Consider the following 16,610-nt stretch of genomic DNA (forward strand, 5'->3'; position numbering starts at 1 on the left):
AAGCGTGGTCGCATTCACCATTATCTGGCAAATTTTCATTTTCCAATCATTTTAATAGGATTCCACACGATTGAGATTTTTAACAGGTTCAAGTTAGTCTCACGAATTTGACTGACCGACCAAGTGACTTTGCGAAATGCGCTTCATTTATTTCTACATTTTGGATATCATGGAAATTTTCACGGGCCAAATCCCAATAGACTCTGCGAAGCTGGTGCACGGGGGTTAAGTGGTTTACATGCAGTTAAAACCCCCCCGGACATGCTTCACGCCCCTCTTTGAAGGCAAGTCTATGAAATTTAACATGAGTTTAAATGCAGGTTAGTAACTTGTTTGCTTGCGCCATCTTAAAACCCATCCATTCAAGCCTATAATTCCGGTCTTAATGTTAAAACCCACATAATAGCTCTTGCGCATCATTAGCCCCGACGGCTGCAATCAAGTCTCATATTGTGCTGCATGCGCCGGAGTGCGTTCATGCATGCGGTTATGCGTGTGCTCAGACGTCTGGAGGTGTTCACCGGTATGTGTCTGTACACATCCACGTTTAACAAGAAGCTATGCGCGTTACGTAGCGTACCGATACCTCTCTTTGGGTCGGTCTTGCTCTTTATTTGGCCACTGCTCGACTAATTTATAGGCCGCTCTTCACCAACAATGGGTTGCGTCAACGTATTTTGACAGCGTCAATCAACAGGTCGGTCCCGGGGGTGAACGCTGTCACGCGCACCCATGAATTATGTCATTTTAAACGCTCGACAACAAACAGTTTCCAGCGACCCGAAGGCAAAAACCTACTCCTCTAGTCATCTCCTTTTTTGTTTGTTCCAGAGAGGTTGGCACATACACGGTTTCATTTCAACACCTTGCGTCTCGGTTCTTACGCTTTTAGGAAATTCACTTTTCCCGGCTCACAGGCCCGTCGACCGTTTTCACACTAAATGAGTGGAACAGCTGGAAACCTAAGTTGAACTGTTTCCATGTCCGTGTTCGGCAGACACAAGGAAGTCGTGGGGATTGGAAACAACGGCCTAGGCTGACTTTATTATAACTTTTATCATCATGGCCAGGTTACGAATGCTGGATTTGAGACCATGACCTCGTCAAGCTATTGTTTTTTTTGACCAACATCTATTCTAGGGAGTAAAAAACAGTTTAACGGCTTTAAAATGTAATCTAGTTAATGCCATCGTTAAGGCTAAAGTTAATAAACTCATAACGGATATGAAGCGTTTATACCGAGCGTCGTTCGAAGCAAAATTCTGCACCACCCATACCTACACCTTCATGAATTGTTAAGTTTGAAATAGATCTCTTGTATCAAATAGCACAAGGTGTTTAAGCAGAAGGAGACATCTGGTGGTCGTGAGAAGATCACGCATCCAGATATTTTGAACGCATCGCATATCAATCAAAACGCCAAGATATATTTCGTAGCGTCACACACACAAAAACAAAATCGCAGCCACGTTTTTTTTTTAATCACCCTATGTTGTTTTATTAGAGAAGTGGGAATGCCGATAATTAAGTTGCATTTAGTAGTTTAACAAAGAAATATTCAGTTCAACAACCTGAAATGGAATGCTATGTCAAAATTAAGTATGCGAAACCAGTTTATTATACTGCAATAACAAGCTTGAAAGAAGCAAATAATTTGGCGCCAGAGCAAATAATTAATTAGCTTGCTTGTCCGTGAATAAGACATGGGAATAAATGTTTTTCGCACTGATACGATTCTGAATAGCAGACCAGATCACAAAGGGATGCACGTTGTATTACGAAACAATCTATCCGCTACATATTTAGTAGCAAACATCTGTGTATCTGTGAAACGATTGGGTAGTGTTGTCGTGCCAGGCAAGTCAAGTCGGCCATTACAAAAATAAAAGGTATAAATCAATGTACATGGCAAGTAATGTTTAGCGAAACAGAGTAAAAAGAAAAAGATTAACAAAAAAAAATCTCATGTCCATGTGTTTGGAAGAAACAATGCCGGTAAAGGCTCTATGCAGATGGATAATCCCAAAAAAAATGTGGACTGGAAAATTTACCAACAGATCTTCGATGAGACGTTAAGCTTAATTTTGTTGTAACATATAAAACCTGTGCTTTTTGTGAAACTGAAATTCGATAATTTTTTGTAAAAAAAGTTGATTTTTTTTGTTTAAAGAATTCCACTGAGTTACAGCACAGGTACAACCAGCTTTACGTATCATCTGCATGCTACAAACTACCAGCCGTATTATTGAACGGATTTGTGAGTCGGTAACTACTTGCATAACTTGCACTGGGCATCACGGACAGACATTTTGTAGATGAATTTGGATAAATTGGGCCACTTCAACCGTCCCAATTTATTTAAATTCACGCTTTGTTACAGACGTCTCTGCTACTGACAGTAAAACAGTGTTGTAATATTCTGCCGGGCACATCCGAGGCAGCTTTCATAATTTTCATTAAGCTCCGGTATCAGATGGGTCTTGTCGGTTTTTAATCCGTTACCTCGATGAACTGAAAATATGAGAACCCCCTTTCAATTTAAGATTAAATACCTGCATTTTATATACAGTATAACCTCAAAAAACAAGCCTTACAAACTTTTACTTTCACTTGAACACTGTAGTGATGCATTGAAATCTTCTGTCCAACAGCGATTAAGTTCACTGTTAGTTATTTGTAATATACATACAGTATCTAACCTACACAAATCTTTGTTCTTAAAAAATATATTCACAATCAAGGAATAAAGTGTCCTCTAAAAGTATGCTTATGTCTAAAACGCATTAAAAAAATAGATGATAATTGATCAGTAACTGAGTTTGTCCATACGAAAAAGACTCTCCGTAACCCTCTATTTAAATATCTCAGTGTGCTAACCAAAGAAACAAACAAACAAACAAAAATATCTCTTTGCACGTTTAAGCTTTGTTATATTACTCACTTCGGCAGTTAATGGTTATTCTATGGATGAAAATGTACAAACAAAAGCAATAGTAAATTCTTCAGTCAGTCTTTGATCGGTACAAATGCCTGAAACTGGCACCTCTTGTGTAGTAAGACTTACCAGACAAAAGAACGAACAAACAAACAAAAACACAAAACCAACACAAAACTGCTTGCTAGCCAAGTGTATCCCTCTATAGTCCCTTTTAGAGCAGCATGGACTCTTGCATTGCAAAGGCCTCCTGCGCCTGCCTGTAGTGTGTTCCTCCGAACAGCGGGGGGAGCTGTTGCCTGCCAGAGTGCTCTTGGTAGGGTCCTCTGAAATGGAGCACAGATTCCGAGATATTTGCAGGGGGGAAGTTAAACTCCTGAACGAGGTGAATGGGAGAGAGCTGAGCTTTCTGAAAGCTGGGAGATCGAGGTAGTCCCACAGGAGATCGTGGAAGCCCCGCCTCCACGTCCCCATACCAGCCCTCTCTCCGCTTGTTTGTCTCATAACGCAGTTCTGTGGGCGGGTAAGCCGGAGAGCCCATCAGTCGGGTGGGTTGTCGCATGTAATACCCTCCCTCGCCAACGCTGTCTATCTGGGATGAAAACTCTGCAGGAGCGACCCTGAGAGGGGTCACGTTTGTGGGTGGCCGTCGATAGGTTAAGTAGCTGTTGTTCATCAGCGTTTTCTCCGGCGAAGGGTTAGATGAGCCACGACCCGTAGTTGCGTAAATTTGCTCGGCATATGGTGAGCCGTATAGTCTGTCCTCGGGCCGAGAATCTTGAACGTAGGGAGCGTAAACAGGAGTCATGCCAGGTGGGTAGTGCAAAGGTGCACGGGGTTCTTGTTTGCTCTGTTTGGGGATTCGAAAGGGAGAGACGCCAGTTCCATCGCTAGGGGGACGGGTGGGACTGCCCTGTCTCAAAGAAGGTCCGACGTACGGTCGGGACGGGGGGCGAGAAGGCGGTTTCTCGAGCTCTATGATCTCCATAACCTCTCCGTCCGGGCCTGGGACATTGTCGTATTGCGAGGCGTTTGAGGCGCGGTTGGAGCCTGGAACAAATGCTCGTGAACGGGGTCGGTGCTGTGCCCCGGTTGCCTCCTCTGGAGCAGTGGAGCTGGGCGAGGGTGGAACACCCATAGTTAGACTCAACTGACTTTCCCGAAGTGCTGCAGCCTTGACTGCTTCCAGTTTGCCTTCTGAAGGCTTGACCCAACGAGGTCCAATGTCCTTGCGCATGCTGGATCTAGCATTGGAGTTGTGATTCGACTGGTTCTGGATCAGCACCCTTCCGCCAGCTGTTGCGCTGCTGTGGATCGGGGCCCGTTCCTTTTGATTGTCCACACCTCGTCCATCCCTCTTGTTCTTATCTGGATGATGCACCTTGTCCAAGGAGCTGGGAGGCCGACTTTCTTGGAACCTCTCTGGTGTTCTATCAGTCTCTGCTTGTTTACTGACGCTCGCGGCAGGGCTTGAACCACGAGGGGGAAGGCCCTCAACTCTCTTCCCGACCGGCTGTCCGTTAGCCACATGATTTGCCAATCCTGGAGGTTCAGGAGGAAGTTGACCTAATGGTTTCTTAGGAAACTCATCCTCCTTACCTGCACGGAAGATAGAGGAATAGTCAATCAGAGCTAACATTAAAACAGAAATTGCAAGCATTAAAGACCCCATGAAATCGAAACTTCATCTTCACTCTAAATTTGAATTCTCTCTTTTCATTTGAAACCGATCAAAACATTAATGACTCCTCTTGCAAATTTTTGACTAATAAAATTCTCTCTAACGGAAAACCACATTTCATGGAGTCTTTAAACCAGGGATCTACAAACTCAGTCCTGGAGGACCAATGTCCTGCAGAGTTTAGCTCCAACCCTAATTAAACACACCTGAACCAGCGATTCAAAGGCCTGTATCCGAGATCACACCCCACACATACAAAGACGGGAAAGCCATTTGGTGTGGCATCTGAAACCATAAGTTTCTCGAACGCACTTCATTCAGTCACACACCTCAATGTACCACAAAAGTGAGTGTACAACCATTGCACGTTCAACGGCTATAGAATACCCCTAATCCACTGTTAAGTCGAGTGCCAAATGAATTGCCGCATCTTGTCAGAAGATGTCGCATGCAGCAGAATAATTCATCCATTTATTTTACATAACACTGCGTATAACAGTGTAATTACCATAGGAAAAAAATAATTGTAAATTGATTATTTAATTGTTTAGCTATTGCTTATACATCATTTCCATTACATATTTCCAGATAAATCTTTGAATCTTACGACTAGAGCTGCCAGTTTCCCAGTTTAAATGATTATTAAACAGCGAGCATAAACTACGCGGATCTTCTGGTGCACTCAGTGTCCAAATTCACTCATTTTCATTTCTCTAGGTAAGCTAAAATTTGTGACCTATAGGGAATAGCGAATGAAGGTGATGGAGGCCAATTCCGGATACTAGACATGATAGAAACTTGGCTCAAGTAGGCAGGTGTGTATAGGGAATTTGAGCTGTTCGGGCTCCGAGTTTGGAGACCCCTGCTTTAAACCATCAGAATATAAACAAACACTGAAGTGCAACACTCATGCAGCTGAATGTCTTTTAGAAGAACCAAACTGCCAAATAAAACAAGAGTTACAGTTGACACTTTGTTCAAATAAAATCAAACCACAAACATCCACGGCTGGTGTCAAATCAAAGCTCAGATTGGGAACAGTGAGGAGTCAAGAAGCTAAAAGTATAAATGAAAATATTATCACAACACTTACACTTCAAGCCTGACTGTGAACATATATATTAACCACGTGGAGAGAAGATGTGTTAGGTAACATTTTGGAACACACAGCATGTGCACAATATTCACGTTTGCAGTGAAGGAAACTGAAGAAAAACGTCAAGGGAATGATGAACGTTTACAAACAGATACTGATGATTAAGGCGGATATTGGTGTGCATTGAGAAGGGGCTTAAGGAACGCATACGCCGAAGACACACAAACCCGTGAACACCTTCAAAGGTGCGGTTTATCTTATTTGGGGTCCAAAATTAAGATTTGCAGAGCTGACAAAATGAATGGCGCGTGTGTTTTTAGCATGTTGCTAAACTAATGATGCAATACTCATACATAAATATTTGTATTTCTAATTTTGTCAGTGGATTAATCTAAGTGCATGTATTAATCAGCATTTCTGTCAATTTGGATTATATTTTCTATCACAAGGTTGTCACAAACTGGGACTTTTTTTCCATCAAGGACACAGGCTTGGCCAACATTTAAATTTTTTTTTTAATACAGTCTTTGTGTTGGGAGTGCAACTATGATGAGGTAGGCAGCTTGTGTGTGTGTGTGTGTGTGTGTGTGTGTGTGTGTGTGTGTGTGTGTGTGTGTGTGTGTGTGTGTGTGTGTGTGTATATATATATATATATATATATATATATATATATATATATATATATATATACTTAGTTCATTTGTCAACCGCAGATGTGGCAAAAAATTAATTTTGGACACTTTTATCTACCGACATTCGCTTAAGTTAAATGTATCCTTTTTTTCCCGTCCTTTTACATGTTTTTAACAAACAGTGCCCCACAACACTTTGCGTGACATTCCTGAAACAAACCTTTTAAAAAAACAGAACCCCCCCCCAAATCCAGGTTTTGTGAAAGACAGAGAAACAAACGAGAGGAAAGAGACGTGTGTGCAGTGGGGGTAGACGAACGAATGGTTGGTTGATTGACAGATAAAGTAGTCAGTGTGTTTTTGCCCACCGGTTGGTTTTGTAGGAGGGTTGGCGCCCTCCTTTCCCAGACCCACTATTGTAAGCAGAGGCTACGTTTGAAGCGAAAGGGAGAGAACGCAGATTAGACAAACAGTACATAGCAGCAGTGAATGAGTGTGTGTGAGTGTGTGTAAAGTCAGAGAGAAGTTACCAAGAGACAATGTGTGCAGTAGGATGTGTCCCTCTAGAGGTGGTGACACATTTTATGGTTTCAGCACATGCGTGTGTGTTTTTAAAGTACCTGGAGGTGGCAGCTCCAGCTTAGACCGTCTGAGCTCAGACATGGAGTGTTGAAGCTGCTCTATCACAAAGTCATCTTCAAAAAAGAAATCCTTTGATAGAGTCACCTGCAGAAACTTAACCAGCTCCTCCATGGACAACTTCAAGAGGGTTTCTAACACACAAACACACAGAGCGGTGAAATTCAGAATCAGACAATCAGAAGAATCGCACACTAATTAGAATCATTACAGTCTATCCTGATCAGTTCCTTTTCATCGTTTATTTTTCCACACTGATCGTTTATTTGTATCTATTATCTAAGTTATTACTTTTGTGGAGTTTGAGGATGGTGTAAGACATTGCCGTCAGAACTCGCTCTCCTTCCAGAATGTAGATGTCCCATATTCTCAACGTGAGCGTGAATGGAGTCTGTTCAATAAAGCACACGTTGATGCTGTCGATTTAGTAAGGTTGCTCACTGGACAACAGACAATAATGGAACATAACATAAAAATGTGCTCTGATGTAAATGACGTAATGTTTAATAGTGCATACCCGATCCAAGAAACACTGAAAAAACCATTTCATAGTATACAGGCTGGTGTACACCTCTTGATTATCCTGTAGAGGGCAGAAAAGGGAAAGGTATTGTACATGTATGCCATCAAAACACAGGTTACAAAAAAAAAAAAACACATTTTATTTATTCACACATTTATACTATAGGCTACATACTAGTGTACTACATATATATACTAAATATATATATATATATATATATATATATATATATATATATATATATATATATATATATATATATATATATATATATATATATATATGGGATTAATTAGATATATAAAAAAAAATAAGGGAGGAAATTCCCTTATGGATGCAGAAGATTCACATGTTGTTGCTCAGTGTACAAACTGTACAGATCGTGCAAAGAACTATGGTTGTGCTGCATATCTGGAACAAAGCCATATTAGAGCCTCTCTCTCTCACTCTCTCACACACTTTATTGAGTGAAAGCTTATCGCTCTCTTTTATCCCATTTCTAATCCATTCACATCAAAGACCGTCTCTCTCACACACAAATAATTCATTAATTAATCCATCTCATTATTTATTAATACTGCCTTTTATTAATTACTGTGCCCTTTAATGAATCCCAGGCTGGCATTTCTTTGTGAATTCTTTGTTACATCGGGGCTCAGGGTTGGCCAGGGTTCTGCCAAGTTTATTTTCAAAACCAAAAAAAACCCACCATTGCACAAAAGTAAAGATTACAGGCCAGAAGCGATGGAATACAGGCCGAAAAAAAAGACTGGATACGAAGCGGTGTGAACGTTTGAATTTAGGACACGCAGGACACAATTAATCTCGACACTGTTACAAAAAGTCTTCGATGCAAGTAATGCGTGCCATGAAGCAGTACAAGCGAAGTGCGGTACATGATGTTTTGGAGGCGTTTGCGTGTCTTACCAGATGCTGTTTGAGCTTAGGCATCATCTTCTGCAGGATACGGTCGTGATGCTCCTGGAAACGCATGAGTTTAGGGAACCCTGGGACAAAGAAACCTAGACAAACGCGACATGTTCCAGTTTAAAACGAACACTTGAGGTGCAGAACACACAATGAATGTTGTAGCTCAAGTGGTGTTGCTCGTTACTATTTTTTTTTACGTGCAATATACATTTTCCCACTTCTTAATATACGTTATTAATAACATTATTATAACGGCAACAACCGCTACTACTACTCAACGCCAGGTGAACAATCGCTGTGTGCGCTCGTGTACCGTGCATGGCGTGTTTCTGTCCAGACAGCAGTTTGACCAGAGCCCAGAAAGCATCTTCCTCATTCATATAGATGAGTAACAGAGCAGTGATCTGACTCATGCCCTGACAATAGCCCACCTCCTACACACACACACACACACAAGAGAGAGAGAATCCATAGTGTGCAGGTTCTTTCCACACATAAATCAAGCGCAAGCACATACTCATAAAAACGACTGCTACTGAGGCAGCTTTTCGATTCAGTGTAGTGACGTCAACATGGCAATCTGTACGGGCATATCTTACTCACCGTGTTATATACCGAATACGCCGTGAGCACATGAAACAGATCCTGCTGTCTGAAACGCACAAGCACACACAAAAACAATTACGGTGAAATAATCGATTCTGTTTTTCTTGCTTTATATGTCACGGGTCGTTAGGTTTAGCACATTTTTGCATGTCGCATTTGCCTCTCATTGTCTCATTGTTTTTTTTTTTGGTTCTTATTGGACGTCTGAGGCCACGCTGCGAGAATGATCTGACCCTTTCGAATCTCCACAGGTAAATGTCACATCAGTCAATACGGGCGCTTTAGCCCTGTCACAATTCAATACACCGATAACTGGAAGAGAAATGGTGGGCGGCGAGCGTCTCTCTCTCTTCCGCCATTGCGTTCTCAACTTTTTCATTTCACATGCTGGTTAAATGTAGCAGTTTTATGGCCATGAGGAATGGAAGTATCTCCGAGGAGAAATAAAAAAACGTATTTTTCACAGACACAGATTAAAGGAGCAATTCAGGGCAAAAGCCTGGTAAAACATCACAGTTTGCACAATAAAAATGGTTGGATATTTAACTGAATAAATTAGTTTATCAGCCATTAGCAAATAATTAGTTTATTTTATTTCTGTGATATGATGAAAACAAATACATAAAAGATCTTGCTTCTTACAAAAAAAAAGTTGTAAAGATGTTGCATAAATGCATAATATTGCTGTACGTTTTGTCATGTATTTTGTGTGTGTGTGTGGATGCTCACTTGACATCATAGCGGTGCATGAACATGATGTGATCTCTGTATGTACGATTCACATCCAGATCAATCTGACGGACATCTGGAGACAAACCCCTGGCTCTTATCTTCAGTTTCTGGTGAAAAAAAGAAATGGAGTATTTATCATGGAGTCCATAATAAATATGACTAACTATAAAGTCAAGACTCAAATGCATCTAACGACACGTGGTTTCCGCCACACAAACACCTTCAGTTAAAAGGGAATGCAGGCTGCAAATCATGTTTTCTGTCTAGTCGGATGCTGCAGGGCTTTAGTAAAGCTGCTATTGTCCGTTTGGAGTGATATTTCCCTCTGCGGTGTGTGTGTGTCAAACCACATAAGTGTTACATTGCAAACCTCAGGGGTTGGCTATTTTGGAAAGTCATATTTAAGCAAAGAGTTTGCGATTGCCTCTCTTCCACACACACACACACACACACACACACACACACACACGTTTGTGTGGAATAAACTAGCTCTGAAAAAAGCCATGACTATGCTGAAACGGGGAAACTGCGTTTACCTCATAGTAGTCCTTTTTCTCCTCTTTGATTTTGGGGATGTCGAGCAGCAAACACCAAACCTGACCCCTGAGCTGCAGCGGAATTCCCTTATAGATCCTCCTCACCAGCTACGCAAACACAAAAAAACACTGTTAGAATTCATCAAAAAGGTTTTTTTCCATTCAAAATGTGAAACTTGTACATTATATTCATTCATTACACACAGACTGGTATATTTCAAATGTTTCTTTCTTTTAATTTTGATGATTACAACCGACAGCTAATGAAAATCCCAAATTCGGTATCTCAGAAAATACGAATGTTGTGAAAAGGTTCAATATTAAAGACACCTGGTGCCACACTCTAATCAGCTAATTGACTCAAAATGGTCTCTCGGTTTAGTTCTGTGGGTTACTGCACGATCACGGGGAAGACTGCTGGCTTGACAGTTGTCCAAATGACGGCCGTTGACGCCTCGCACAAGGAGGGCAAGACACAAAAGGTCACTGCAAAAGAGTCTGGCTGTTCACAAAGCTCTGTGTCCGAGCGCATTAATAGAGAGGCGAAAGGAAGGAAAAGATGTGGTAGAAAAAAAAGTGAACAAGCGATAGGGATAACCGCACCCTGGAGAGGATTGTGAAACAAAACCCATTCAAAGATGTAGGGGAGAATCACGAAGAGTGGACTGCAGCTGGACGTATGCAAGATATGGGTTTTAGCTGTCGCATCCCTTGTGTCAAGCCACTCTTGAACAACAGACAGCGTCAGAAGCGTCTCGTCTGGGCTAAAGACAAAAAAGACTGGACTGCTGATCAGAGTCTGGAGGAAGAGAGGAGAGGCACAGAATCCACGTTGCTTGAGGTCCAGACTAAAGTTTCCACAGTCAATGATGGTTTGGGGTGCCGTGTCATCTGCTGGTGTTGGTCCACAGTGTTTTCTGAAGTCCAAGGTCAACGCAGCCGTATACCAGGAAGGTTTAGAGCACTTAAAGCTTTCTGCTAATGAGCAACTTTATGCAGATGCAGATTTCATTTCACCCAACAGGACTTGGCACATGGTTTAAGGATCATGGTTTCCCTGTTCTTAATTGGCCAGCAAACTCGCCTGACCTTAACTCCATGGAAAATCTATGGGGTATTGTGAAGAGGAAGATTCGATATGCCGGACCCAACAATGCAGAAGAGCTGAAGGCCACTATCGTAACACCTGAGAAGTGCCACAGACTGATCGACGAAGTGTTGAGTGCTGTACATGCTCATACTTTTCGTGTTCATACTTTTCAGTTGGCCAAGATTTAAAAAAAAAATCCTTTCTTTGTATTGGTGTTAAGTAATATTAAAATTTTCTGAGATTTTGAATATGGGATTTTCATTAGTTGTCGGATATAATCATCAAAATGAAAAGAAATAAACATTTGAAATATATCAGTCTGTGTGTAATGAATGAATATAACATACAAGTTTCACATTTTGAATGGAATTAGTGAAATAAATCAACTTTTTGATGGATATTATAATTATATGACCAGCACCTGTATATACATATATATTCTTAGATTTTATCTAAACGTATTTCATATAATTTTTCTTGAATATATACATACATGTGTCTTTATATATACATAATAATAATGCACAGTATACACATTATGTAAACAAAATTTGTATCATGAATGTGATTTATCGCGATTAATCGTTTGACAGCACTAATGTTTATATTAATTAATATCATTTAGTTAAATATTATTTATTTATAAAACGAAAAACAAATAAAGTGTCACGCCATTGACTCTGCAGTCTAGAATATAGACGGCTACATCAGAGACAAGTGACTTTGATTCTTTGCCTTGGTTAGAAGAGGACCCGGATGGAAATGGCAGACTTTCCACATTTCCTGCGCCAATTGAAATAAAGTAAGAATGCTAGAAGACATCGCGAAAAAAGGGGAAACGGAAAACATATACAAAGTATATAATCTAACTTCAATGACGTGTCCACAGATGCTGATGGCCTGGTTATGAGGACACGCTCAATATGGATGATCACGCTGTCCAAACACATTCGATAGCCGAGTGATGGAATACATCTGTGTGTCTGTGTCTCTCACAGGTAATTGTGCAGTCAGTAAAGATTAAACTCCCATCAGAGGGCAGATTAAAAGCTCAAAAGCGAAATGCTGAAACCACAAAATCTAATGGCCGGCGTGAATCGTCTCTCAGCTACAATTAAACTCACCCGCTGGAACAGAGAGAGAGAGAGAGAGAGAAGAGATGTACGACTGTGGAGGGGTTGAGAGGTGAAAGAGAGGAATGAACACTCTTCCGTTTCCTGGACTCATCTGTCCACATTACTGCCGCTAAGTGATTTCCTGAACGTCTCTTCCGCCCTCAGGGCCAATCCGTGTGTGTGTGTGTGTGTGTGAAATGATGGCTGCTGAGTAGTTCGCTTACTATAACGGTAACGACGATATTAATATTCTCGAGGAGCTGCTTATTGACAGACAGCAGTGGGCATATATCCCACAGCCACAACCCTAACGACCGTCTGTGTGTTTCCGCCTCTATTCTCAGCAAAATGAGGCGATTAAGACTGTTTGTTTATTAGGAATAAAACGAGACATTACAAATCGGCAGGTGTCTGTGCGTGTTTGCTCGCGTGTTTAAGCGTGTTTGTTGACGGGGGATTGGTTTCGTAATTGGGGACGCGTGAGACGTCAATGACTCCGTCTGTTCTACTCTTTGAACGAGACGTCTTTAGGGTGAGGGTGTGCGGTACAGTGGAATCAAAACCCAAACAAACACGCAGATCTCAAAAATGCAGCAGGATATCCCAAAGCGGATTATACAAACCAGTAACTAAAATATTAAAAATGTTCAATTGAATACATGTGAAAAATAAAATAAATACCTGCATGGCATCCTTAACGGACATCGGAAAATTTGGAAAATGCTAATTAAATTCTGTAATATTGACGTTAAATCTGGAGTAAATCAAGTAAACTGTTTAGGTTAAATGGATTTAGGTGATGAATAAAAGGTGAGAATACCATATAGATGGTTAAACAACTAAATAATGCAAACATTTATACAATATTTGTGCATTTATCTGCATGAATTGTTCGCATACAAAGAAAATTACTTGGATGGTGTCCTTTTACAATGTACAAGACTTGGGCCGAAATACTGAAACAGCTCAAACAGAGCATGAACCATGTGGGAACGCGTCTGGAATAAGAAACCGGTTAATGTTGTCTGAGGCGCCCCCAATTTATCCTGAATGAAACGAAACGAGGCAAAGCAAAAAAACTAAACAAGAACAAAAGAACGCAGATCAAAATTTCACTTTCTTCTACATGTAAGTCGCTGTTGACAAAATCATGTTTAAAAATGTAATGTAATCAATAATGTTTTGAAAATGACACGCTTGACCTTTAGCAACAGTAAAACGTGCCACTATCTGCGTTTCTATCACCCCACATATCGCGCAAACTGAAAATACAGTGAAAAAAATACGTGTGTTCAATGAAAACACGGCAATTTTGCGGAAACCCCCATATATTACAAAAAAAACTTGCTTTAGGCGGCTTTTCTGGCAATTTAAAAAAAAAAGTAAAATTTCGCAAAACCGCAAAATTAAACAGTTTTTCCTCATTTACAGGCCACGTGGGGGCTATGCAGAAGCCACACGATCATTCTTTCATGAGGCCGAGTGGCGTAACATTTCATTGTATGATACTGGAAATGGTTTAATTTTACAATAGTTCTTTTAAACCATATTTATAAAACGTCGCAAAGGTTCAGCGCAGTAACCTCTTACTGTTACACTGTGAGTATATTTATCGCGATCAATCCACAAAAATCTGAATTTCTGATGGATGAGGAAAACTAAATGGCTGTAGGAGTAGGTATGCAGTAAAAAAAAAAAAAAAAAAAAAAAAAAAAAAAAAAAAAAAGGTAGACAGTTTTGTTGTGGTTTTGATGCACTGAAGCGTGCTGCGTATGCTCATTTGGTTCAGACGCAGTGTGACAGTATAATCAAACTAATTGGACTAATAATATGAAGTAATAATTAGTTCTACTCAGAGTAATAAACTGCACAACTGTCACGCTCCACCTCAGGCGCTGCGAAGATTTCTCATTTCACGCTAGACACTGTTAATAGACAGAAATGCAATTTAACACACTACCAGCTGCCCGGAGATGTCCGAAAGCGTGCGCGGACAGAAACCTGAAGGATTTCGTTCAGCTGAAGCCGGACAGCGGTTTTCTTAGGGGCCGAAGGGAAGCCGTTTGCACACACACACACACACAAGATGAAAGACTTTCTGAAAGTCCTTCAGAGAGAGTTTACGGTCTGTTTGGGAAGGACTCGCACCTTGTCGCTGTTCTTGTATTTCTCCCAGCTTTTCAACATCTTCAGCCATTTTGTCGTTCTCTCCACTTCCAGATGTTTTTGCTAAGCAGAAAGAGAAGCACAACAAATTCAACAAAAGAGACGAAAACTGGCCTTCAATGAATACAGATATTAAAATGTAGAAAGTCATCGTGAATATCTGCCTTGCTTTTTCTTCCACGTGAACATAATGAGGCCTCCGAGGCAGCGACGTTACCCTGTTTCTCCAATTTAGAGCTCATTATTATGTTACAACATGACACTTAAAGTGCTTTCTGTCATGAAGATAAATGCGCGATCAAGAACTATTAAGATTTCGGAGTCATTTTTGCTTTTCATTCATTTACATTCAAACCAACCGGTGACGAAGGGCTTTTTAGCACATGTATAAAGCACTATTCTGCTCAAGCTCAGACAGGTTAAAATTAAAGAAATTACAAAAACACATCCTTGCTAAAATCTATGGAAGACGGTTTCCCCCACCGCGTAAAAAAGGTCACTTTTTATTTCACGATTCTGACTTTTTTCCTCAGAACCACGCGATATAAACTCGCATGGGATTTAAAAAAAATAAAAAGTCAGAATTGTGAGTTTATAAAGCCCAGATCCGAGGCCAGCGTGGCTAGGTATCCATTTAGATTCAAAGATCTATGCTAAGCTCCGGCTAAAAGTGCTACAACCGGACCCAGAGATCAGATTAATGGATTCGAAAACGGTAAAAACGTAACTCTTTGACTCTGGAGGAGTCGGAAAATGGGCCCATTTTCAAAAAGCGGAGTGTTCCTTTAAGTTAAAACACTGAGTGTAAAATAATACAGTGAGTTAAAACTTGGAGTGCTCTTCTCGTTCTGTTGACAAGATCCCACGGACTTCGTCCAGATCAGGATCCATATACGCGCATCTGTTTTCAATGCAGCTAATTTCGCTCCCCTTCACGTCAGCCTCCCGCTCATTAAACTATGACGGGTCCTGAAAAAGACGCTCATCGCGAAGCACGCTTTTTGTTTTTCTTCACGTTGTCAGATTGAAACATATGTGAATTCGTCGGGAGAGATGTATTTTTCTCATCCTGCCGATGTATCTGCTCTACTTTTGCAGTTTTTCACAAATGCACTATGAAAGTATCAAGTTGGCTTTAAACTCATCTCGGTTTTGCCGCCACTCGACTCACCTTTTCCTCCACTAGGTCATACACTGGAAGCTCATCCTCACTGTGAAAGACAAATCACATCAGATTACGAAAGGGAAATATACACTTGGACTAAACTCAGTTTCCTTCTGTTGAAACAGAAGAATACTGAACTCAAAGTTCAATCACATCAGTAAATCAAACACTGGTTTATATTGCTGACGTCGAATCTCGCTTTTCTGAAAAAGGAATTACTTTGTTCCACAGGAAGTTCACTCGCTGGATAAATAAACATCACTACTGGTAATGATGCCCCCGTGACCCCCCCCCCCAACCCTGAATCCGTTCAAAGTGTGAGATCTTAGTCAGCTACACAAACAGGAAATGACTGTTTCCATGGCAGCCATTTTGGATCTGATCCCGGGATATCCGTGAGGTAACCCAGGGAAGCCGTGATACGACGTTAAGGGTCCGTTTCCTAACTCCAGTGAGCTTCATTTTTCGTCTACATAGGCAGCTATACGTTAGTTAATATGGAAGGTTGGTGATTGCTGACTTTTTGTTCAGAAGGTATTTATAAGCAAAAAAAATCGAAACAAAACGAACAGCTTAAGATACAGAACAAATGTAAATGATTCTAAAATGCAAGAACAAAAGAAGCGAAGTAAAACAGAGCATGCATATATGCATACATGAACGAGATAAAAGATGCATGCAAACATCAAAACAAAAATAGATTTATAAGAGTCAACAAACTTAAGATACACAAAAAAATAAATAAAAATAAAATTAATTAATTA

At 40.6% G+C, this 16,610-nt stretch overlaps 1 protein-coding gene across 5 annotated transcripts in view; it reads right to left on the minus strand.

Annotated features, from left to right (window-relative positions):
* Window positions 1–1,470: 1,470 nt before the first annotated feature.
* usp6nl (USP6 N-terminal like) overlaps window positions 1,471–16,610 on the minus strand; it is a 43,973-nt gene continuing 28,833 nt past the window's right edge. For 4 of the 5 annotated variants that reach the window (XM_043236801.1, XM_043236804.1, XM_043236802.1 and 1 more), the window contains 11 exons: window positions 15,853–15,892; window positions 14,664–14,744; window positions 10,311–10,418; window positions 9,772–9,881; window positions 9,040–9,088; window positions 8,750–8,870; window positions 8,434–8,528; window positions 7,501–7,566; window positions 7,275–7,374; window positions 6,965–7,117; window positions 1,471–4,534 (listed from right to left, as the gene is read on the minus strand). In XM_043236801.1, the coding sequence (XP_043092736.1) occupies window positions 3,150–4,534; window positions 6,965–7,117; window positions 7,275–7,374; window positions 7,501–7,566; window positions 8,434–8,528; window positions 8,750–8,870; window positions 9,040–9,088; window positions 9,772–9,881; window positions 10,311–10,418; window positions 14,664–14,744; window positions 15,853–15,892 (2,308 nt within the window). In that variant the 3' untranslated portion in view covers window positions 1,471–3,149. The remainder of the gene's footprint in view (window positions 4,535–6,964; window positions 7,118–7,274; window positions 7,375–7,500; window positions 7,567–8,433; window positions 8,529–8,749; window positions 8,871–9,039; window positions 9,089–9,771; window positions 9,882–10,310; window positions 10,419–14,663; window positions 14,745–15,852; window positions 15,893–16,610) is intronic. The other variant, XM_043236805.1, reaches the window with a different exon arrangement.

The sequence above is a fragment of the Puntigrus tetrazona genome, chromosome 4 (assembly GCF_018831695.1).
Source record: "Puntigrus tetrazona isolate hp1 chromosome 4, ASM1883169v1, whole genome shotgun sequence".
Lineage (NCBI taxonomy): Eukaryota > Metazoa > Chordata > Actinopteri > Cypriniformes > Cyprinidae > Puntigrus > Puntigrus tetrazona.